Source organism: Pinus tabuliformis, chromosome 6 (assembly GCF_031772625.1).
Source record: "Pinus tabuliformis cultivar Carrire ecotype Pingquan chromosome 6, CPIR1, whole genome shotgun sequence".
NCBI lineage: Eukaryota > Viridiplantae > Streptophyta > Pinopsida > Pinales > Pinaceae > Pinus > Pinus tabuliformis.
In genome coordinates, this window is record NC_142292.1 from 1,993,023,230 (window position 1) to 1,993,047,986 (window position 24,757).

A 24,757-nucleotide genomic window follows, 5' to 3' on the forward strand; every position below is an offset into this window, starting at 1 on the left:
CATCAATCAGTTATTGTGTATTTACTTTTATTTTATTAAGAAGATAGGTTTAAGTTCCCATTGCAGAAGTTATATGCATAAGGAAAGCCTCAGTCAGTCATTCACTAGACTTCCTTGGTAAGGAAGAACACAGAATAATATTCCTTCAGTGATTATGTAAACCAGTTTTTGCATATGTCTTTATGTCTTCTTAGTAGTGATGTTATACCAAGGATTTCATCTGAAATCAGAAGAATTCTACACCTCACTGAGCAAGCCAAAATTGGAGACTGGTACCTCTACCAGAATTATATAGAGATTAGAATATATGGATGTGAACTCCCTCCCTACAGGTTACCAGTATTTGTGCCAATCAGGATCTTTGCCTTAGAATACATCAGGAAAATGATGAACATGGATGATTTGCATTTTGTATCTAGGAAGAAGAAAGCACAATTCAAGTTGAAGGCACAAATTGGCCCTTTAATTGTTAATACCAGCAACGAAGGAGGCAGATATTTTATTAAAGCAGATGAAATTCAAGTTGAGTTTTACCTGGTCCTATGATCCCTTAGGAATTATTTCAAAATTGAGAGTTGAGCAGAAAACAACTCCTTATGTACATACAGCCAGGCCAGAGATAGAACAATATGTAAATCAAGAAGAATGGCAGGAGAATACATTACAGGAAGCTGAGGAATAAATTTTTAGTCAGACATCTTCACAGACTCTAGTTCCTCAAGAAAAAGAAACCAAAAGACCAAGAGAAAGTTTGTCTCCTACAGACTCAGAAACTCAAGCTACAGGTTTCACAGTTTTTAAAAGGAGAAAGAAGACAAATACTAATTAGGAGTCCTTAGAGGACAAGAGTTCATAGGAGCAAGCCACAGTGGTGCTGTCAGGTTTTCCCACCACTTATTTTCCACATATTGAAGAAATCACAGATTCTCCTATGTCTTCTATTTCTCATGATACAATGTAGAAAAATATTTTTGCTAGATACAGAGAAATTAAAAGGAATAATGAAGCATTAAAGGCCACTACCTATTCAAAATTTTGGAAGCAATCTTCCACTACACAACATAGAATTTTTTTTACACTTGATACTAAAAAGGGACAGTTTCAATTAGCTTTCTTGGAACCTAAAGTTCTAGTCCCTAAAAGTGCATAAGATTACAAAACATCCATTTTTGCTTTTGACACCAAGCAAATTCATGCCATTGATCAAATTGACCTGCATAAGCAGGCTGGTGAAATGATATATTCTACATTGACAAGTTCAACTATGGCAACCTCTAAACTGCAAGCTTCCCTGAACAATATTCACACACAGTTGAAGATGGAGAGAATGTCATCTCTGGCTAAAGATACCAGAATCAAAGCTCTTGAAGATTTGTGATAATAAAAAAAAGAGCTGATAAAGAATAAGAATGCTGACATTCAAGCATTGAGGAAGCAGCTTAAACTTCCTACTACTAAACATCCACAAGCTAAGGAAGTTGGTTAACTTGAAAAGGAAAGAGAAAATATATTCATAGGAAATTTAATGCTTTACATTAGAAAGGACTTCTAGCTTTGCAGAATAGAAGTGGTAAATTAATTCCACTTGAAGATTATCAACAAAGGTTACATGATATAGTAGTGGACAAGACCAAATTTGCCAAAATCAGAGGAATTATTATTGGGAAATCCTTCATTGAAGGTTTAAGTTATGATTTGTTAATTCAACATGAAATTAGGCATTTGTTTCTAACTAGACCCACTTTTGAAAAATATACTAAAGTCGATGAGTCATATAGAAAATTGTTAAAGTTTTCTATCCCTGATGAAAAGAGATGGGATAAACTGTGTGAGCTCATCGAATAGGAACAAAATGCAAAATTTCAAGAGTAGACAACAAAATTTCAACAGAAAACAACAGAATTTCAGGGGCAGTGAACAGAAAAGCATATTTCTAGCTATAATCATCAACAACAGCCCTCGAAATCAATTCAAATCCACTATTTTTAGTTCTATTTTTGTAATATCCCAAATATTTTGTAATAAATTTTGATTCCACTATAGATATGTTGGAAAGTCGAACTCTATAAATATTTCGTAATTCAAAGAAGAAATGGTTGAACCCTTGTGATGAACCAATGAACATGCTTGTAATTTTATGAGTTATTTCTGAATTTAATAGAAGGATTTTGGATTCATTCTGAGCATCTTGTGTATCTCTGTTAGTTCTTATGGTTATTCAATTATGTATTCATTTTATTTTTCTATGCACATGTTTAAGGTAACATAGAATTATGGGTAAGAATAGATGAATATCAATCTCTCTTAAAGCTCCTGCAAAGTTATCATCATTTAGTGTGATTAATTAACTGAAACTATTTGTCTTAGTTAATTCCTCTAAATTTTTAAATTGTTGTCTTTTTTCGTGTACTGTTTGGCTATAGAAAAATTCTATGCGCGTCTGTTATATATAAGAAATTAGATGTTCAATCTGAATACCTAAGGAATTATATATCTTCTTAAATTATGCGTTACATACCATTTTTAAAGCTTAATTATGTTAAGAATGAAGAATCAACCCTTATGTTCTCTCAGAAATACTTAGGATTTGCATTTGTTTAACATTTTAAACATTGGTCATCCATTCAAAATTAAAAACACTATTTTAGATGCTTTGGCAAAGTCCCTTAACTTAGCACTGTGTACAAAGGACAACAGATACTTTGCAAATGTTTGGAATATATTATAAGATTCCTTTCTACCCACCTCCATTACTTTAACCTTCACTCTTTTATAATGTTTATAGTTTAATAAGAGATTACAAGAGTGAAACTAACCATATGCTAAATTTAAGCAACCACCTCATACATTTTGAGAAATTTGTGCCCGACATAAATGAAACAAAAATAAGTTGGTTTAGTATTTTTACTTTCATCCTTCACTCATGCAAAAGGAGGAAATTTTTAATACATAAGAGAGAGTTGATTTTTGGGAAGCATACAGTAGAGGAAAAGAGAGTTTTATCCTAGAAAAGGAGGGATAGCATATTGTAGAACTATGTAGCCTATGAAAGGAGATCCTTGGAACCTTGAGAATAGGAGAAGGAAAAAAAAGTTTTATCATGGGAAAGGAGGGCTACCATATTGTGGGACTATGTAGCCCATGAAAGGAGATCATTAGAACCTTCACAAGAGGAAGAGGAAAGAAAAATCCATAGAGAAAAATAAATAAATAAATAATGTACAATAAGAGAGGACAAATTGATTAAAGAGACATCTTTGCAATCTGCAAAGAAATTTGATCATAACATTATCCAAGAACCAAGAGGAAAGTTGTTGGAGTTAAACTTGAGAATGGATAGTAGATGGACACATTGAAGAGCATTGAAGGAAAGAGAAATTATGATGCACTATTGAGGAATGAAGGAACTATTTTCCTCATGTTGTGTGGAGCAAACATTATGAGCGACAAAGCTAGTGTGGTTATAGAACTCGACAACTAGTTGTTTGGTTCATCTTTCATCATTTTTGTGATTGGAAGAAAAACTTGAGAGAGTCCAAATTTTTCCTTCTCCCCCTTGGCAATCTCATAGTTTGGCTAAGTGATGGTATCCATAGAATTGCCTATAATAAAGTGGAAAATTGTTCCTGCTTAGTTGTTCGTTGTTCATCTTTCAAAAAAAGTAAATACCTTCTCATTGGTTTGAATTTTCTTGTTTATTCTTATTATAATTCTTTATTATTTACAATTAAATACATTATTTCTTATAGATAACTACCTGGTTTTGCAAATCCTTTACTATTGTTTTGTAAATTAATGCAATAAAATTCTTATATAAACTTAGTAATGATTAATTTACAACCAATATACTGGCAGGTAAATATTCTATATTTTGAAATACATAAATTATAAAATAGCACAATCAAAATACATAACAAAATTTATGTTTGAGAAATGCATCACCAAACAAACTCCAAGCATATATTACAAAATTTGCAAATAACAAAGTATGATTAAAATCTCTTAGCCTTTTTAGCTTTGTTATTACAACAATGGTTAACCTACAAATTATGTTACATAATTTGGCAATTTTATATTTATAATTAAAATTTACCATAGAATTGAATGTGACAACTTTTCATATAAAAAATTGCAATTGGATGAGGTTCTATCTAAAAAGTGGTAGTCTATTTGGACTATTTTTTGGAAAGTTTTCCAATTTTTTTATTTTATTTTTTTTTTTTTGTCTAATTTGCTTAAAATCCAGCAGGAATTTTTTGGAATCAAGTTGAAAATTCTCCACAATCTAAATGTCTCAAAGTTTTTTAAGGATATTGAAACTATATATATGTAATCAAAAACTCATTTAAACAAAAAAAAATTAAAGTTTAGCTGAAAAAATTTCTCCCAAAGTCTAATAGAAAATTCCAAAACGACATTGCCTCAAAATAATATATAAATACATAAACACACGGTAAGAAACACTTTATTTTCATATTTTCACTCAAAAGGATTGAAGGATCAGTATAGTGTTTAACAAAATAAATTGGAAATCCATTTAAGACCAATAAACTATATTTTTGTTTTTTAGAACTTCTAAGTTGTGGCCTAATCTTAAGTTGTAGCCTAATCCCTGGGTGCCGATGCTTGGTTCCCACACATGAAAAATATATATTGGTATAAAAAACTATTGTTTTCGAGATAAAGCCTAATAAACTATTGTTACCGAGGTATACAGCTTTATTTTTACTGTTTTGTTCAGGTATTTGTCAGATGCTCTTCAATGCAATGGCCGGGATGATAAGCTTGAGATCAGAAGCATTCGAATGGTATTGGGCTAAACAACGCCTATTCTGAGAAACACAGCCCAACTTACAGTCTTCACCTCCTCATCATTTCCACCCCAAGCTTCCTTCAAGCGGGCAACGATTTGATCGTCCAGCACCTCCACTCCCGTGGCCTTCGCAGTCTGATAAGCAGACCACGATCTGATCAAAGACAGGTACCCCTCCAACCCCATCTCTTTCTTCATCCACAGATTTATTGGAGGCGTTGTCGACTCTTCTCCTGAGCCTTCATGGACAACGCCTCCGAATGGGAAGTAGAGCGATGCGTATTTCTCGTCCACCATTTTACACGCAGGGTCTCGGAACGGGTCCGATGCCCGTAACAGTTGCTCGCAAACGCGGTCGACGCCGGGGTTCACAACCGGCTCTCTGCTGTAACCCCACGCCGCAAATACGCCACCGGGCTTCCGAAGCACGTGCTTCACATGCCCATAAAAGGTGTCCAGATCGAACCAGTGAATAGCCTGGGCCACGGTGACGAGATCCACGCTCCCCTCCGCTCCTACGGTGCTCTCCAGCTCCTCCACCGACATCGCCCGGGGAGTCACCGCGTAAGTTATGTTGGGGCGCCTGGGAGCGTAGCTGATCTGCTTCTCGCTCGCATCCGTCGCTATCACTCTCTCGAATATCTCAGACAACTGTCAACATCGAAATCAAGAACATTAAAAATGAAATGAGATTGCAACAACTGTCAACATCGAAATCAAGAACATCAAAATGAAATGAGATTGCAATTGAAGAAACAGAGATCTTGAATAGTATGTGTTATAATGTTACAGCGACTGCAGCTTGGCCATTGCCGGTGGCGACGTCCCAAGCGAGACAACGCTGCGGAGTGTATTTGGCGATGAGTGAGAACAGTTGAGGTGGGTATCGTGGCCTCGCAGACGCATACTCCCTTGCTTGTCTGTCAAACAATCCCGCCATTTCTGGATAATCGTTCAGCCTTCCTGCCCTGCGCTGCCCTTCTCCCTTACACAAAAACATTAAAAAGGAAGATTTAGCTGAGTGGGTAGCTCTAGGTAGCTCGTAGTAGGTATACCTTCAGTTCCCCGTATCACTAAAAGAAAGAATCTACCAGAGACGACAAAATAGTGTTCCTCGCGTGTATCGCGGGCACATGTTTATTTCCTTGACGACTGCACTTGAAAACCCGGGTTAGCGACTGATCCTCTGGAGTCTCCACTAAAGAAAATGTAAGGATACTCTCCCAAATAAGCATCTTTATCGCTTCACTATCATAAGATACCAATATTTTCAATATCTTAAATCATTGCCATATATATCATCATTATCATTTAAAAAAAACTTTGATATCAAGCAATCATATCGAACCAAAAAAAATTATAATTATATAATTGCATCAGAGGGATTTAATTTCTTCACTTTATGAGTCAACATAATTTAAATGTTTTACATAGTTATTTTATTTTTATATGTTTAAATTAAAAAAAAAAAAAAAAAAATTGATCTACATGAGCAAAATTTTAATTTTGATGATGGATAGAGAATGAGGCTCTCGGCTCTCGAGGATAGGTCGTATGGTGGAGATAGTTTGTGGTTTGAATTTTATACAAGTATAGATCCATCTTAATCACAGATCTACTAAGCGCTGCGAGATTTAATACATGCAAGAGATTTAATCCCTTTTAGTGATTGGTAAATACGTGACTAAGATGATCTATAATGGTAAAAAAAATTTGCTTAAAGTAATTTTTAATATTTTATCATTTTTAATATTTTATATTAAAAAATGAATGAGTTAGATATTTTCTTTCTATTGATGATGATGATAATGGTTAAAGTCCACTGAGACCAAACTTTGGTCTATCAAACCTAAAAAAACAAATTATTTAGTTTGATTTAAGATCCTATGCTCAGAAAGCTTGAAGAGAAGTCTCCCGAGCTCACTATAATTTTGACATCGTAAAAGGCTAGGAAGGTCAGTAATCTAATGTGGTTGTACGCCGAGCACTCTAAGAGAAAGTGATTTTCATCTGAGAAAGTGATTTTCATCTTGGATGTTCATATTCTCACAGAGATGGCAGATCCTTTCCATCCATGCTGTTTTAGGAACTACTCAACCACCGTTTCATTATGGAGCTCATGAGACTTCATATTAATTTTCTTCTTTGAGCTAGTTAAAACAGAGAGATATTTTTGATCTTCTAGGGTGGGGTTGATGACCTCTTTATAATAGCTTAATTTTCTTTTAGTTGCTAAATATTTCTCTCACCACATTTCTTTGAACTTAGAAGTAACAATATTTTTAATGTTATTAATATTTTTAAAATTATTTTTAATGTTATTAAGAAGTAACTACATTATTTAACTTTTAATTATTTTTTCTTAATAGAATATATTAGTTAATATGGATATTCGAATAGTTTATTTAAGTTCTATAATGAAATATTTAAAAGAGAAATAGAATTTTTATTTTTTTTACTCTATTTCTTAAAATTATATTATTTAACCCCCGGATGCGGGTGATGAGGTGCCAGGGAGGGACGCGACACATGCCCAGCATGTGCCGTCCCGTGGAGTGTTTAATAAGGCAGGTTCGGACGCCGTCAAAGCTTAAGGTTCAGCAAACATGTGATGGCATTCAATGCAGAGCAGAAAATCTCGATGGTGGAGCAAAGAGCAGTTAATGCTCTGTCGCAGAGCCGGTTTAGAAAACGATATCAGCATGGGAGGTGGATGCATTGGCGAGTTCAGAGCAGATGGATGCGAGAGCAGAGGAATTGTGAGTCGGCGGATGCTAAGCCTCCTGTCGCAGTGCAAGCTCTGGTCTGCCGCTGCAATTCAGGCTGTGGCTGGAAGAAGGGGAGGAAATTTGAAGGATTTCTGCTTCAATTGGAAGCAAGAAGGGTCAATTCGCGTGCAGGAGGGTGCTCAGAAATTTCACTGGGGTGGGCATACGCGAGTTACATGGCTAAGCTGCGGGAACGACAGCCTAGCAGACGAGGACCAGGGAGAGGTTCCTCCTCTCGAACTCCTGCAGCAGACGAACACCACCATTGCTGCTGCTGCTATTGTCATAGGAGAGCCCGAGCCACACAACTCCCATGCGGACAATTCTTGGAGGTTGGCAGCTCGAGCGAGGGAGGGACATCGCTGCCAGCGTTTGGCTCGGTGGTGTTCACTTTGGGAAGCCCAATGGACAATACAGGCGTCAATGCCCATATTTCCGTTCTCTTTACAAAAATCCCTGAAGAATTCGGGGCTGGTATTCCTGAAGGTACGTCGGAGAAACCTCCAGAAGGCTCGGGCAAGGAAGCAATGGCGGGGCAACCAGGAAATTCGGGAAAGGACAGTGCTGAGAAGGAGGGCCTTGAGGAAGCGCCACCGAATGAGCCAGACAATTTGGGGAAGAAGGCGGTCCAAGACACCTCACCCTATTTGGGGCCAGCACCTCCAGGCGTGGATGAGGACAAATGGAAAGCAATGTGGGAAGGAGTCCCGGAGGGAAGGGGATGGTGCTATGTGGTGGAAGACCCAAGCCTCTGCGAGGACCAGGACACCGAGCCCCAGCTCCACACAGTGCCACCTCTCTCCACCAGAACTCAGGACTAAAACTATTGCGGGTATGTCGGTTCCGGATTCTACTGTGCTTGACGGTTGGCAACTTCTGTGTCTGTTCGGTTGGCATTTTCTGGGTTTATATGTTTGGTTTATGCATGTCGAGTCTAGTGTCAATTTTGTTCAGTGTGAGGTTCAGTCAGATAATGTCGAGAGCCCCTGCGTGGGCAGTTGTGACTATGCTCAGAGTAATGAGGCCAATCAGCTTGCTGACTCTTACTGTTTCCAAGCCTCCAGAAGCAATTTGTTTTGAGAGGAACTCTATCAGTTTGGCTGGTTATTTTGAAAAGTCTGTCGGTGCTGCCCCTGCGAGGGAGCTTATTGTCTTACAGTCAAATTATACAGGGTGCAACTGCTGGCCCTGGAATGTCTGTAAAGTCTTTTTGTAAATATAATAGAAAAACTTAGCTAGTCTTTTAACGACAAAAAAAAAAAAAAAAAAAAAATTATATTATTTAACAAACGAACTCAGTTAATTGTTATGTTAATCGATTTTTAATTATTTATTTATATGATTATTTAATTTTTCTTTTTTCTTTTTTTTTAATTTTAAGATGTGACATATTTACACATGACCCTCATACTAGATTGTAAAATAAACCTTTCAGCTTTATTATAATATGTTTATTTTAATTTATAAAGTTATTATCTATTTTAATACGTCTAAATATTATCTATCAAAATTGCTTGTACCAAATTAATATAACGAACCACATCATTAAAAATAAAATAAAATATCTCTTCAAATTAACTTAATACCCAATTATATATTAAAACAATAAAATTCAAAATTAATATATAAAATGAGAAAATTGAAATATTCATATAACCACATATTTTAATATATTGAAAAAAGAAACATTATCATCTTTACGTATAGTGTATACCTAGCTGTATGCTACAGCACTATAATTCAAAATTTATATATAAAATGAGAAAATTCAGAAATTCATAGGAAAGATAAGGTAGTAAATTTTTTGATTCTGATTTATATAAATAACAAATTGCATTTTATAGATAGAGTATATTCCATCTCAATATATGTCCCATTTCTTTCACCCCAGAGTCAAACAACTCTTTATCCAGTGTTCCCAGCTTCAGGGTTCCTTCAATAATACGAAAATCCTGGAAGGCTGAAAATGCCCGTATTGGCTTGAAGCGGAGGGATGTGCCATATGCCAGCGTGGACTTCCACGGAAATCCTGACATGCAGCTGCCGGCTGGAGAGCAGTGGGATGACGGTGGTATGACACTTGATCACATTTTTTGTATTATTATTTTTATGATGTTTTTTGAATTTTTTCATGTATATGTCTTATTGACGAATGCTATGGTTTGTAGATGTAGCACCAGTGAGACCCGTTGGGCTGGCTCCAGAGGCGCGAAAAGATGTGCAGTGAATCGCGGCACTAGCCTTGGCTCCTCCAGCTGATGATACAGTGGAGACAGTGGCCCGAAACCTTGAGGACCTGAAAGCGGGGATTCCAGATTACATGGGATCCACTGTAGTAGCAATGCTGTTAAACTGAATTGAAATTTGACAACTTAGTAATTTTCGTAAGCTGCGAAGGAACGTTGTGAAATTGAAGTGTGATTATATGCATTGGATTTGAGGATATATGGAAAAGTGCAATGCATAAAGCCAATTCCAAATGGAATGTTAATCTGAATTGAAATTTGACAAAGGTGCGAAGGAATCTTGCGATAATGAAACGCGATTAAATGTGGTTATATGCAGTGCATTCGCCCCTTGTGATAATGAAATGTGATTAAATTTAGTTATATGCAGTGCATTTGGATGTTTTCCAAACCTGGGTTAAAGAACACTATGTTTTGCCAATTGAAACTGTCTTTTTTTATTTTATCTTTTAAATTTTGTTACATAAGTACATACTGTTAAATCGATTTCAGGATAACTGTTAAGAGAAAGATCTCTGAAAATCGCCCTCTAAAAGTTGAAGTGTTGGAATTTTTTGTAGGCATATATACATGTTTTTCTCTGTAAATTTTATGGAAGGTTATCTGTCTCGCCAGTGGCCAAAAACAGTGTCCTGTACAAGGAAGGCATGTACCTCCTCGTTACATGGTGTCTTATTCTAAGTAAAAGCTAGTTTCTCTGAAAATCGCCCTCTAAAAGTTGAAGTGTTGGAATTTTTTGTAGGCATATATACATGTTTTTCTCTGTAAATTTTATGGAAGGTTATCTGTCTCGCCAGTGGCCAAAAACAGTGTCCTGTACAAGGAAGGCATGTACCTCCTCGTTACATGGTGTCTTATTCTAAGTAAAAGCTAGTTTCTCTGAAAATCGCCCTCTAAAAGTTGAAGTGTTGGAATTTTTTGTAGGCATATATACATGTTTTTCTCTGTAAATTTTATGGAAGGTTATCTGTCTCGCCAGTGGCCAAAAACAGTGTCCTGTACAAGGAAGGCATGTACCTCCTCGTTACATGGTGTCTTATTCTAAGTAAAAGCTAGTTTCTGATCTGATGGTACATATATTTCGTTTCAACTTTTTCACTTTTGATATGGCGCAGGTCTTTTGAAGACACAGATTTCTCTCTAATGCGAGGATTTTTTTTCTCCAATCTGGAATATGTTCCTTCAGCTCAGCTTCAACTGAGGCATATGATTCTCTTCAGTTTTTGCAACAGTTTTTTTGTATTTTCTTACATGCTACTGATCTGTAAATGCACTAATATCAGCAATACTGCCAGAATGGTTCTGACTATTGTGAGAAGCAGGACCTTGGATCTTGTTTGAAGAGAAATAACTCTATCTTTTGTAATTTTGCCTATAGCGACAACAAACAAAAGCATGTTTATAATGTACCTTCATGACCGATATAATATATAATGCTTTTTTCTTTCTGAAAATATATATATAGAAATGTACAACGTATTATGCATGGTGATGATATCATAAATATTTAAAAATAATAATAAATATTTTATTTATTTATTTTTAATATTTTTAAAGAAAAGTATTTTATGAAATAAAATTTAATAGAAATTTTGTATGAAGTAGGGTGTTTTTTGAATTCATTAAATTAAAAGTGTAGTTTAATTATTTTATATTTTGGTTTTTTTACTTATATTTTTTAGTGAATTTTATTTAAAATTTGGTAGGGATTTATTGGAATTGAAGTTTTAAGCTATGTAATTTACATAATTTAAGTGTCTCAAAAGCTTGGCATTGAATCATTTTTGTATTTATAAATGCAATTTAAATAATAAAAAATTGCAATCTTACTATGAATTGTATCACCAAATTTTGACAAAAAAATTCAAAATGTAAAAGAGTTAGACTATATCCTAAATTAAATTGAACAAAATTTCTTGCATAGAACATTTCAATCACAAGATTTACTTAGATGGAAAGAGGTCTTGATGGTGGAATCTTTGTCCCAATAAGTGGCCAAACTCAACCCATTTTTTTTTACAAAAATAATAGGATAAATATAAGGTGATTGACAATGGCCATAAAAATCATCAAGTGATCTTAACATATTATTTCACTTCCTAAAATTGCATTGTCAAAAATCCTCAACCATATCACAAAATGTTAGCAACCTCATAATATGTTCATAATTGAAAGACATATCTAGCATACAAATAATCTCTTTACATTATTACAACCATAGTAATCTTAAAATAAGCATACCTTTTATGGATTAAGGAAATACTCAAAATTACTCATACATAGTGTTGTCTTTTTTTTAATGTCAACAAAGTATGAAAAAAAACATAATGGTGTCAAATTGTCTCACCATTAGTCCACGGATTGGGCCCTTTGATAAACCCCATTGGAGTAAATACACAACCATAACAATAGATTCAAACTTATAAGAATTAGAAAATGAATATAGAAGATGAATCTCCCCTAGCAATGAAGGTAAACCACAAACTAACATGTTGATGTGAGTACAAACTCTAACATTGATGGTTGATCAACACGCACTTAAGAAAAATATATAAACTAATGGTCATGCCACAATTTACATTGATATAAAGTTAATACCTATAGCCCTAGTCTCAACATAATACCAAGGATGAATTCACCCACATAATTAACCCCAATCTAGTTCGGTTATTGAACTTAAACTCCACATAATATGCATAATTTACCTATAAGACTAGTAACCCGAGTTATTATACATGAGATTAAAACAAATTTTGAGTGAATAAATGGCATGAAACCTATTCTTGAGATTTGGAGCTCACATAAATTATACAGCAATACAATACAATAGCAAGGTACTTTGAAAACTTATATATGCTCAATGTTCATCATCTCGAAACAAGATTCGTAAAAATGTCATTCAACAATTTTTCAAGACATTTGATCAACTAGTTCTAATTTTATAATAGCTACAAACCTAACATTCATCCCACATGCAATTGAATAACAAGAAGCACCAATGCAAAACAATTGCCTTCAAAATTATTTATTTTCTAAATTGACCATCTTATTTCTTAACTATCATGGTGTCTCAATGCTCTCTTTTATATTGTCAAAAAATAGAGAGAAAGAAAATAGAAGAAAAAATAGAAAAATGCCAAACATGTAGACTATCATGGTGTCTCAATGCTCTCTTTTATATTGTCAAAAAAATAGAAAGAAAAAAATAGAAGAAAAAAAAAATACGAAACATGTAGAAAATAATTGAAGAGACTAGAGATTCCAATTTTAAAAAAAAAACAAAAAAAACCAAAAAAAAAAAAAAAAAACATATATTTTTCAATACTTTACCTAACGATATATCTCATGCTTTCTATGTTCATGCATCGAGTGAAATATTTTACCAATAATAAATCTCATGCTTTTTATGTTCATGCATTGGGTGGATACGCAAATGACAATGCCTTCCAAACTAGCAATGAGAATTTAAATTTAATTACAATAATATGAAAAAGACCATGAATAAGTTCAGTACAAAGAAGTAATGGCTTTCGAACTATTTACAAAGGATTCTCCCAAAGAAAAATGCCATGGTTAACCTAAAATGTGTTACCAAAAGAAGCAAATAAAAAATGGTAAAAAAACCTTCAACGTTTATCTAATAAGATAGAAAAATGTCCCATTAGTGTATAGAATCTTCATAATGTAATATCTTATCACATAAAAACATAGTAATTATATAACATTTTTAGTTATATCTTAAATAGTTTTCCATGAATAATTTAGGGATGGTTTTAAAAATGTGCCCAACAACGGAAGGAGGTCCACTAGTAGAAGCAAAAAAGTTTATTATGTTTTTTGTTTTTTTCTCTAGATTGAAGTAAGCATAAAGGAAGAGGTATTATGATAATACATTTTAAAGTGGAAATCATGAATAGAAATAAAGTAAATAAATAATTTTATTTTTATCTTTTTTAATTAGGTTTTTAAATTTTTAATTTATCAATAATTATTAAGTTATTTTGTAGGGATTTAATTTTCTCAAAACATTATAAAATATTTTTGGTATTATACATAAATTATTGATTGAGATTTATCTCCAAAATTATTATGTTTTTTTGTCATTTTAATTAAAAATAGTTATTAGAAGGAATTCCAAATGAATAAGTCGTATCATTACCTATAACATTGAAACCTATTTACAGATTAAGAATGTTCATGGTAAATTAAGGATAAATATCTATGATAAAAAATCTTGTTCAATGTTTATCTAAATGAATATATCTTTAACTTTTATATTAATTTTTTTTATAATTAATAATAATAATGTAAAATAAAGTTACAATGTATTTAGTTTTTATGATTTTTTAAATTTTAGCAACATAGATCATGAAATGTTTCCACACTTACTATGGATTGATGCCTATTGGTACCAACCATTTCATTTATGTAACTAAGCTAATTATATAATTATGTGTTATAGTAAATGTTTAAAAAAAATTACATTTTACCTATAATATTTACTTCTATGAAAATCACCATAGGAATTTGGTATCTACTTATAATTTTCTAAAATAATTTGTCTTTTTAGGTCCGATAGATCATTATTTGGTCTCAGCGGACGTTAACCATCATCATCATCATCATCATAAAGTGTATAAAAAATTATATGAGAAAAGAATAGAATTTAAACTAACATATATGATGAGAAAACTGAGAAATTTGTAGTAAGAAAAACAATTAAAAAAAATCGTTTTTATTCACCTACATAGTCATTCAGCAAGAATACAACACATAAACAACATCGGTTCTCAACAACATAACCGCAGCAAAGGTATTACAACAATGGTGTTGCAGCAACGTAACAACGATGTAGTATTGCAGCAGCGGTGTTACAGTAATGTTGTTATTTTGTCTTTTAAGATACCAACCGAAATCAATTGATGTGGATTTCTTTTGATAAAAAATTCTCCTACATCATTACTCAAGTATAAATATAGACCTAAGATTAAACTACTTGAAATTACATATGCAAATGTGTAGATTTATAAGTATTTGAGATGTAAACTAAAAAATAATCATTAGAAATTGAGATTTAAAAATATTTTTTGAAATATTTTTATGTTCATCTTCATAAATATAATCATTTTTACCAGTTATATTTTCAAGTTATATTTATTAGAGTAATTATTTTTAATTATTTTTGAAGTTGTATCCTAAAGCTACTTTTTAATTGATTTTCAAATTTTTCTTTTAAAATTTTATTTTTTATAAAATTATTTAAGGAAACAATAAAAAATTCAAGTTAAACAAAATGGAAGAAAATGAAGTTATCAATTGAATATTTTTTTTAGAGATGATATAATAAAAGTTTATTATAAAATTATTTAAGGAAACAATAAAAAAATTCAAGTTAAACAAAATGGAAGAAAATGAAGTTATCAATTGAATATTTTTTTTTAGAGATGATATAATAAAAGAACTCATGGGAGAAATCAAGATGGAGGAGAAAGTTCAAAGGAGTTACCATCTTGAAGAGAGAATAGATTAACATGTTGCATCTCTCCAAATAAGCTTTGAAAGGATATGAAATTAGAGCAAACATATCACTCAATTTGTCCCTTCACTTTCCCATGGTTGAATACAAGCAATATTTGGGTAGCAAGGATGTGGAAGATTGCAATACTAATGGATTAAGCTAGCTAAGAAGATGAAGAATAGTGATATTGATGATCAAAAGAATGCTCTATGAAGCTTAAATCCTCCAGGAATTAAAAGGTTATGATGTGATGATGTGAAAGCCTTATTAGCCCCACTAAAATCTATAAATTGATAGGGGGGATTATTTAGCATGAATATAGGCTAGGTAGTGTATCACAACCTTGAGCAACATCATGAATGGTGGTTATTTTTCTTCTTTAATGGTTGTGAAAATGTAAACGCTACTAATCTAGTTAGGGAGGAAATGAAAGATTGCAATATTGATGGATTGAGCTAACCAAGAGTTAGAAGAGTAAAGATACTAATGGATCTTAACATGAATCTGTAGGCTAGGTGGTATCTTTTAATGCTATATACTCAGTAGCAACTTGAATCGTGGTTGTTTTTCTTATTTAGTGTAACGTATTAAATTGAATTTTGAAAAAGTATAGTTTCCTCGTTACTACTATGATTCCTCATATTAAATTCTACAAATTACATTATTGACAATTGTTAATTACAATTTTGTGAAAAATAATATTATAAATACGTAAAAAAAAATATGATAACATATATATTTTTATCAAATATTTTACTAAAATATTGATATAATATCTATAAACTGCTACACATTTACATATATAATATTAATTCAATACAAACATAATACTTATGCCATAACAATTTTAGTCACATAATTTTTTTTATAAAATTAACAATAATATAATTAGGTCGATAGGCCTTCTTTTTGAATCAGTCGATCGTCTACACTTCTTCTCTCCAAATGACACGTGTGCACACTTTTTTAGGCTGCCCACCCCTCTGCGCTTGACATACTTGTTATTTAATAGATCGTGTATAATAAGTTGTTATTCTCTCTTGCGATTTTTTCTGCTAATTTTCCCACGACTGTTTCCTACAGTTTAAGATTAGTCAGGGAAATTTTCACTGTTGTATGGTGACATAATTACTACTCAATATTGTAGGGGACAACTTGTAGATACAGTTGAATCGTCGCCTTCATCTCCTCCGCATTCGTGGCCTTCACGTCTGCCGGCCTCGAAGCCTTCACCTTCTCGGTCATGCTTCCTGTGTCCAAGGAGATGACCACCACGTGAGCACTAGTATGTATGCTCCAGAAATGAATCATCATGCAAGTCAGAAGCTCCTAGCTCTTTCGATTTGGCTTGAACCCTGTGCACCGCTAAGTTGACCCAGAGTATCAGATTCTCATCGCATTTATGTTGTTACTTTTGTAACAGCGTCAGGATCTGTTTCTCCTCTATCGAAGGGCGTTCTTCCGACAGTATCCGATGCTATAGAATGTGGTGTGGGATTTGTGGTTTATTGAATGGATTGTTAGGATGTTACAATAGATGTTTCTGGGAAAAAGACGGGCGGGATAAGAGTCATGCGTCATCTTGGTCTTGTTGCTCCACCTGATTTCCCTTTTAATGCAAATTCTCCTGTCAAAATTGCTGCATGAGTAATTCCATATACATCTTCGTTATTTTTTGGGTTGTTATATAGACTATAGTTTCCAAAAAATGATATGGTTAGTAGAAAACTTAACGCCATATACATCTTAGTTATTTTCTGGGTTGTTATATAGACTGTAGTTTCCAGAAAAGAATATGGTCAGTAGAAAACTTAACGATAAAGTGTGCCAAATAATATGGCAAATTTCATGTTATTAAACTTTGCTCTTCGGTTTATGTTAAGTTAATTTTTGCCTAGATTGCAGGGTAGTGCAATTGATTATCTCAGTGTTAAGTTCCTGGGAACAATCAAAATTCTACGATACATTTTCATATTTTACATTTATGCTCTGATATCTAAAAATGCCCACAAAACACCAAAAAAAAAAAAAACTTAAAATCTTGTTTTTTTAACTTAAAATTTTGTTTTTGTCAATCTAATAGTGTAGTGCAGCTCTGCTTATTTAGTTTATCATACTCCTTGTAGGTAGAAATATAACTTATGAGGCCAATAAATTCGAGGCTCAAGGAAAAGTTGTCTTTCTAAGATTTTAGGTGCGTAGTAGTGAAGTTGAAGTTGAGTTCACATCTCTATTTTCACCAATTTTAAATTCTTTCATTAAATTTTTGTTTGAAAGAATTTAAGGATATATAGCTCGGCATTGTAATGTGGAGAAGAAAACAAATTTCTAAAGTTTAATGTCTACTTAAAAGATACAAATAAATGCACATTTTCTTTCCAAATAGTTATTTGATTGGTTCCGAAATCATGAATAGTCTACAGTAACTCTTGTTGGCCAAGAAACCTAAAGTATTGGCAACTTTATTACTACTTTTCAAACAACGTAGGAATTTGTTATAAGAGAACATGCATGGAGGACTAGGGTGACGAGAATGGATGGCAAGAAGCTCTAAGTTAATTGTCCATTTTCCTTTTACCAACAAGAATTCCAATAGATATTGATCAACGATTTTTTTGGCTTTTTGGGGATTTGGGTAAATATTTTGGAGAAGATTGAAAAAATATATTGTCTATATGTAAAAAATCGCAAATCCACACTGTAATGGTAAATTCATTTTCTCAACCCAAGAATATGATATTGAGGAATATATGAATTTCATTATGAAATTTAAGGTATTTCCACACTCTTTATTCATGCAGGTTAGAACAATGTCCCCCCAGGATGTATTGAATATTTCCTTGTTTAAAGGTTGCGTTCTTTTGACATGGTAAAGATATGTTTTATATTTATTGTTAAATTTTAGATTTTTGGTTTGTTGTGGACTGTTATCTCTCACATTATTGTCGTATCAGTATTGTTATTATTATCTAAAATATTGATTTATATATATTTTTAAAATTTAATTTGAAAATATTTTATTAAATATTTATATGTTATTATAGTTTATTTTAACAGGTATATATGATAAAAAATTAAAGTTTAAAATTATGTGCGTAAATCAATTGTATTTTATAATTATTTATATAGAAATATCTAATTTTGAGATTGGTATGTGAACTTTTGCATGTACAATTTCACAGAGAAAAGATTCACATCAAAACAAATGGTACAAGTAAAGAAATCCAAAACTCTTTGGAGGTTTAATTAAACACAATGAATGTTGATTTTACATGGGCGTTAATTTCAAGGAGAATTGAGTGAGGATATGAAATAGATTGTAAAATTTAATGATTGAGATCGTATAATTTAAATAGTTTAAGATATTAAAATTATAATTTAAGTAATGAAAATTTGTAATTTTCATAATAATTTTATGATTAAATTTAGAAAATAATTATTAAAAGTAATATAAAATATTTAAATTTATTTATCTAAAAAATATTTTAAATTCAAATAAATTATCAAATCTAAAAGATGGTGAAATATTACAAAAATCTATTTTTAAATCTTTTAAACAAAGTACTATTCATGTTGCACATTTTATGTAGGTTATTAAAGATTAGTCATTTTAGAGAGATATGCTAGACGATGAAGTTTTATTTCGAAAGACATCATTATCAAAGTGTATTTTTTTTCCCGATGGGGTGATTGCACTAAACCACACCTTGATAACATGAATGATTAACACGATGAAGAGGATAATGACACAAGGCTTGACAACATTTAATATCTTTGCTACTCTTTTCCACCTGATTCCTTTGGAATCACCGCATCGCTCCCGCTGAAAATTACACCTTCGGGTTACCTCACCTAGTCTTGTCACTATAAATGTGATAGTCGAGTAGGCATTAAAGGGCAGTACAAGGGTATATTGTTTTACAGTCTTTCTCAAGGAGTAATGACAACCTTAATGCAGGATCGATTGGAGCAATCTCCCCGGATTTTTGACATCACATTATTCACGATGATTCATGAGAGCATGTTTTTTGAATGGTTGGAGGGTGTTGAAGGGTGTGTTGAGCATGCCAAATGTCTATTCAATGACTCAACATTCACCACAGAAAATCCTCTCATGATGGTAAGTGTATTCTCATTTAACCTTTATAGCTGCATGAAATCTCTTCTTAGTGGAAAATATGCAAACAATTTATTACAAGGCTTGTTTAAGGTACTTCAATCCCATATTAATTAAAAAATATGGTTGGTAGTACAAAAAAATTGCATGGTCATAACCTTATAGGTCAAACCCTCAAGATATGAAATTCACTAAATGAAAACATGTGACATATGTCTAATTGAATTACGCTCAATGATATATATATAATTTAATATAATGTTTATTATCTAGTTGATTATGGAAATCCAAATACAATATTTCCAATTTAATAAATCTATCTACTTTTATTTGCACCTTTTGGAGCAATTGCTAGTATACATAATTTTTTTGTAAAATTAAATTTTCAATATCATAAACTTAATGTAGACTCGACCTCCCCCGGATGCGGGTGATAGAACGGATGGGACGCGCGTTTAAATGTGGCCACATGCCAGCGATGCGCAGTCGCAAGGAACACACATGGGCGCAGGCCTGTTTTCAGCCGCGCGGGAGTGGTTTGTTTGATATTTACCAGAGGAGCTTAAATGCTCCGTGCACCCTTGTACGCAAGCCAGAGTCCGGCTCCTCGGCTCGCATGGAGGTTGCAGTAATGGCGGACGGGTTTCGAGGAGCAGGCAGGTATGATAAATGCAATGGTGGGTTGGGCTTCATTGCGCCTGTTTATGGTATGTTCATTGTTCAACCTCAGGGTATGTTTATGCAACCTCTGGAGCTGCGAGCAGCTCCAAGCGGCTATCTTTCCGTCTGGGCCAATTCGCCGTCTGTTTGTGGTCTCCCCGGGACTGGTTTGATTCTCAATTTCGCTCTGCGCATTATCCATTCGGACCCTGCAATCATGGTTAGGCCTCGACAGCGAATGCTCAGCCGTCGAGGCACCTCCCGTGGAGGGTCTTCGCGCCCTCCTGTAGATGATACCTCTCCCCATTGTTGCCATTGCCATTGCCATCGTACCCTTGAAGCCAACCCCCTTCAGTCAAGTCAATTCCTGGATTCAAGCGCTCCTGATTCTGCTTCCTCGCCCGCCTTCGGCTCTGCCATTTTCAATTTCAACAGTTCTTTGAACTGCCCCCGGATCAGCGCCCATGTGTCGGTTCTCTTCATCGAAGAATCCCCGGATGGTAGTGATGCTCAAGACAGTCGGGGGAAGCAGCCAGCTGACGGCTCAGAGAAAGTCATGAAGACGCCCACTGCAGATCCAGAGAATGTCTCAAAACGCCCTCTGGCTCAGGAAGCGATGATCAGCCAAAGAGAAGATGTCAACATGGAAACCACTCCAACTACAGCAGAGGTGTTGGAATACGGGTGGTGTCGGGTGGTTGAGGAGGAACCTGAAGAATAGCGGCGCCTTCGTTCCAGGTCTTTGCGGCACATCTGTTAGGACTTTCGGCCTCTCTCGTTGTTTTGTTTATGTTTTGGTTTTTATGTTTATGTTCTGATGGAAAACTGTCTATGTTTGGGTCTTTGGTTCTGGAATCTTTTCTATGGTTGGGAAGTGTTTGTTTCCCCTGCGCGGGATTAATCTGTGGTTCTGTTGGCGCCCCTGCGAGGGCTGGTTTATTTTTGGTCTGGTTAAGTCCTCGGACATTGCAGTCTCAGTTGTTCCAAGCTGCCATTACAGGCAACTAGTTCTTTCTGTCTTGAAATGATGTAACTGTTTTTTGTTTATGTATATAATAGAATAGTTTTAACGAGAAAAAAAAATGTAGACTCGACCTCTAAATCAAGTTGCTAAATCCCAATGCATTCCACCCACATAAAAAAACAAAAAAACAAAAACAAAAAAAACAAAAAAAAAAACAAAAAACAAAAAACTACTCGTCGTATTGCAATGATGATTAATGTGGTATCTTCCCCCATAAAAAATAAAATGTCTATTGAGATAATCTACTTAAGCCTTCATCAAATTGCATCATTATATCAATTAGTGTTACAATTTATATTCTTGTTGGCACTTTCAACTTAACACATTCATCATGCATTAATGATCATCATGCATTAATGATAATAAAGCTAGTAAATTTTAAGTCAATAACGTTGTTGTACTATAATTATCCTAGCTTGGGTGCACGCAAGATAAAACGAAAGCTTGCTACAATCAACATTAGAAAAAGCTTTGCAACATTCCAACTTTGAGAAGACCCCTATGCTTGTTTTATTTCCATTTTAACTAGTGCTAACTTATGGAGGTAAGGCATTTCATGTTAGTAGGTGGATAGCTATTTATATTACTTAACGGGCCTACATCTATACTCAGATTTCTTACCCTTTTGCATTTTTACCACAGCGTTGAACTATGTAAGATATACTCAGATTTCTTACCCTTTTGCATTTTTACCACAACGTTGAACTATGTAAGATTAAGAGAGAGCGAAGTGGGAATGTTTCAATATTGATGAGATTTAGTGAATGTAATATATTAAATTGATAATTGGCAGAGATTATTAGAGTGATGTTTGGATTTAGATTTAATCGATTATTATTATAAATTTTAAGTTAATATTAATAAATTGTAAATTTAATAGTTTTGAGGGTTAAATTAATTGGTTGAGTTCTCATTTCTAAAGCGTCTCGTGAATGGGAGATCACAGGGTCAATTTTCTTTGACACCTTGGGGTTATGCTTGGCTAATAAATCGATGGGATGTGATCCCTTCAGATAGATCTACACAGATACTTCCTCGAAAAAAAAATTGCAAATTAATATATAAAAGAAATTTATGATTTATTAAAAGTTAAATATTTAAAGATACATTTGTAAGAAAGTCTCACTCTTAGATTTGTGGTCTTCTAATCTTAATATTTTATTGGAAATATAAAACTAAATAGAAAAAATGTAAGACTACCTTCTATTTATTCAAACTATTATTTTTTAACTCAATCAATAACACAATTAAATGAAAACAACGTCGCTGACGGATTTTTTGAAAAAAAACTACTTGGCATATGCAACAAATGCAAAATGTAACCAAAAGAATTACGCTTTGCAATTTTGAATTGATGATCCAATGAAGTAGAGACTGTGGTAAGTGAAGGCTACATTGTCCTAAACATATGCATGTGTAATAGTTCATTGCATCGTTTTACACCATGTAACAAATAGTAATATGCAATAAATTTATTTCCCGTCAAAGTAGGAAAGGGAGAATTAGTAAAGAATGCATGTTCCAAAAAAAATTACGATTAATAAAATAAAATACATATCATCCTAATATAAAAGTGTGGACTATTACTGTAAAATATATATCATTCTAATATAAAAGTGTGGACTATTAATGTCACTACTTGTTATATATAAAAGTGTGGACTATAAATGTCACTACTAAAATTGTTATGATGTTATATAAAGTCATAGAAAAAACTCAAAGTTGAATTTGTTCAAGCCAAAACATTTGAGTAAATAGTGAGTATGATAGTGGTATAAAAAGAGCCCATGCTACAAACATTTAATTAGAATACTCACAATTCGTGGGCACTCATTATGATCATTCAAGCTAGGGTTCAATTAAGTAAATGTGGGAGGCTTCTTAAGGAGTGAATCATATCCCTAGGGACTTGGGTTCGTCGTAAATAATAAGTAATAAGGTGGAAAACTCTTTACCCCATGTAAGAGGGGACATGGGGTTGAGTTGATGCACTATAGATTGTTCAATATATGCTTGTCCTTACTTCTTTTTAACTAATTTATTAGCCACTTCACTATGTTTATGGTCATGTAGGTATGGTTGCTCTCAAATCATTATCCACAAGACATCTCTATAATCCATAAATTTTTACAAGTGATCCATATCCATTCTTATTGTGCATAATTGTGCAATACTCTGCATGAACAAGCACGAATTAATGCCCCATCTTACCATGAAAAAGAATAAGCATGCTTATGCTTATTAAATATCACATCATTGTTCTTGTTTCCCAAGAAAATTAAACAAATTAATTTTCACAAACATCTCAACACTACCCATGGAAATGTGTCCATTAAGATACTCGCTTTACATGAACGGGGTGTTGTAAGGAATTATTGGTAGAGGTGCCTAAAGGGAAAAACTAGAGTATATCATGCTTTAAATTCTAGGGCATGCACATTGTGGGTAGCATTGGTTTAGAACTCCTAGGTATGTCATCCTTATCTCACTTGGTAAGCCTCCTATTATCAAAATCTACGTTAGCGCTACTTTCTTAGGTTTTATACCTAACTTTCAAAGCTAAAAGAGCTGAGGTTTCTACTTTATTTTAACTCTCCATAGGTCAACCTAAGTTCTATGAAGTTGTGAGAAGAAAAAGTAAGAGGTAGAGTTTAAGTGTGGTTATAATTGATTATTGTATATAATAAGTATTAATTAAATAAAAAATATGCACCAACATTATATATATATATATATATATATATATATATATTCAACTTTATTTATGTTGGAAAGACATTTAATGTAATGTTATAGGGTGCATATTGTTTGTCTTAATTAAATGTATCTTTTTAAATATTAATGTTTAATCTTGAATAATAATAGAATAGAATAATAATAATAATAATTTAATTTTAAGAAAACAATCAAACTAGACACCAAATTGGTGTACGAGATCTTCTTGTTTGTGATAGGCAGGTTGTTATTCTTTGTCTTGATGGAACAATTGAATTATCCTATGTTTGGGGTTTGGTATACAACACAAATAATCAAGCAATGACATATCCTCATTTTCAAGGATTAACTCAAACACGTGCCAAAAATATCAATAATCTAATTATTTTCAGAGATTTAAGGAAAGTTATATATCACTTAGTGATTGGTGCTAGCCCTAGAGATGTTATGTTGAAGGGAATTCTTAATAGAATTAACTCTATTAAACAGTATTCCTTTTGTTTCAATTTTCCACATTTAATGTCAGAATAATCAAATAGTTGATTGTATAGCCAATCAAGGGATAGATTTAGCCATAGGAACCTTGATGATTAATGAGAAAGAGGGGTATTGCCCTTTCCCTTAATGAGGTGTATTAAGAACTCAAGAAAGTTTAGCCACCTTAAGGCCTGCCTACAGTTGAAAGTGATATATGAAATGAAGCATGCAGTTGTGTATATAGGTGCCCCTAGGTCCCAGGGGCTGTATTGCAAGATTGATCCAGGTGGCTCTGGAGAGGCTAAAAAATTGAAGTCTTTGGATTTCGTCGAAACTAGAACCAAAAAAAAGAGATCGTCATCTTGATTCCATTGGTGCAGACAACACTCAAATCCAACTTCGTATACGTAATTTATTGG

The 24,757-nt window shown here is 33.3% G+C and overlaps 1 protein-coding gene across 1 annotated transcript; it reads right to left on the reverse strand.

Annotated features, from left to right (window-relative positions):
* Positions 1–4,435: 4,435 nt before the first annotated feature.
* Positions 4,436–5,815, reverse strand: LOC149267233 (uncharacterized). The gene is made up of 2 exons (XM_089398367.1): positions 5,604–5,815; positions 4,436–5,464 (listed from the first exon to the last, which is right to left on the reverse strand). The coding sequence occupies exons 1-2, from the start codon at positions 5,811–5,813 to the stop codon at positions 4,817–4,819; spliced, it is 858 nt and encodes a 285-aa protein (XP_089254493.1). The 5' UTR covers positions 5,814–5,815; the 3' UTR covers positions 4,436–4,816.
* Between the last annotated feature and the right edge of the window lie 18,942 nt (positions 5,816–24,757).

What these genes read in the sequence shown, in the direction of transcription:
- LOC149267233 (XM_089398367.1), bottom strand. Translation starts at nt 5,813, where the DNA reads ATGTTTTTGTGTAAGGGAGAAGGGCAGCGCAGGGCAGGAAGGCTGAAC. An exon ending in ATGGCCAAGCTGCAGTCGCT is followed by an intron (nt 5,465 to 5,603) that starts GTAACATTATAA and finishes CGATGTTGACAG; the next exon opens with TTGTCTGAGATATTCGAGAG.